The 966-nt window shown below is 36.6% G+C and overlaps 1 protein-coding gene across 1 annotated transcript in view; it reads right to left on the reverse strand.

Moving 5' to 3' along the window:
- The window catches only part of LOC118743792 (jerky protein homolog-like), a 2,797-nt gene extending 2,589 nt beyond the window's left edge, over positions 1–208 (reverse strand). The window contains exon 1 of the mRNA XM_036476557.1: positions 71–208. Coding sequence (XP_036332450.1) covers positions 71–208 — 138 coding nt within the window. The remainder of the gene's footprint in view (positions 1–70) is intronic.
- Between the last annotated feature and the right edge of the window lie 758 nt (positions 209–966).

The following is a 966-nucleotide window of genomic DNA, read 5'->3' on the forward strand; positions in this document are numbered from 1 at the left end:
TATTTTGATGACGATCAAAGGAAACCTTTAAGGATATAAATATAAGGGTCTGTTCTGAGAATGACCCGACAGAGCTGCCTCTGCCCGGCTGGTCGATGTCCTCGGAAAGACTAAGGCTGACATCAGCACCATCTCTGAAATACGATAGACGGGATAATCCTTGAACCTTGCGACGTCTAGCTTGCATGTAAAGTAGCTCAATTTCCATTTTGGATTTGTGTTGGGAGAGAGTTCTCTCGTCCACATCATCAAGTCATCCGCATCAAAGATATGTTCTTCAACATTCATTTGCGACCGCGTCCTAGTTGAAGAGAAGTACGAGGCATTCAGTGATCCGGCGGGACAAAATGAAGTCCGCTACTGAATGCCGTAGCTTCTTGAACGAGAATATAGAACTGACAAGGAATGTTACGAACACCCGAAATTTCCGAGAACGGACAAGGTAGATATAGCAATACCCACATTCAAGTATTTTGTTAGAGATCATTTGTAAAACTCAACGTTTTGAAATAAAAATATGTCTGTTCTGCTTATACTCGAATACTTATATTATATGTATTTACATTTTTCCGAATTTGCTAATTTCATTTTTACTATTTTTGGCCGCACTCGTTACAGTGTACGTCGCGACGTTGCCTGGCTTTGCGAGGCTTACTATAAATGCTACTCATATTTTCTGCAACAATTTAAATTCACAATGGGTAAATAAAATATTTAAAACTCTTAATATCTTAAGCTTCTTTAATGCTAAAATAATCTATAAACTCTGAATTCCCTGGAGCAGCATTCGCTGTTTTCAATTTTAGCGATTTTAATATTAAAGCAAATATCCGTTTTGTATTCACTATAATTTTAATGGTTACACAGATAAGTACATGTGTACCCTGCAGAAAAAAATTATCAATTGATTAAAATAAGCAACTTATAGTTAGCTTTTTTTCGGGATTTCGATAAATAACTGACTTC

Source organism: Rhagoletis pomonella, unplaced genomic scaffold (assembly GCF_013731165.1).
Source record: "Rhagoletis pomonella isolate Grant_MI unplaced genomic scaffold, Rhpom_1.0 Rhpom_scaffold_00007, whole genome shotgun sequence".
NCBI lineage: Eukaryota > Metazoa > Arthropoda > Insecta > Diptera > Tephritidae > Rhagoletis > Rhagoletis pomonella.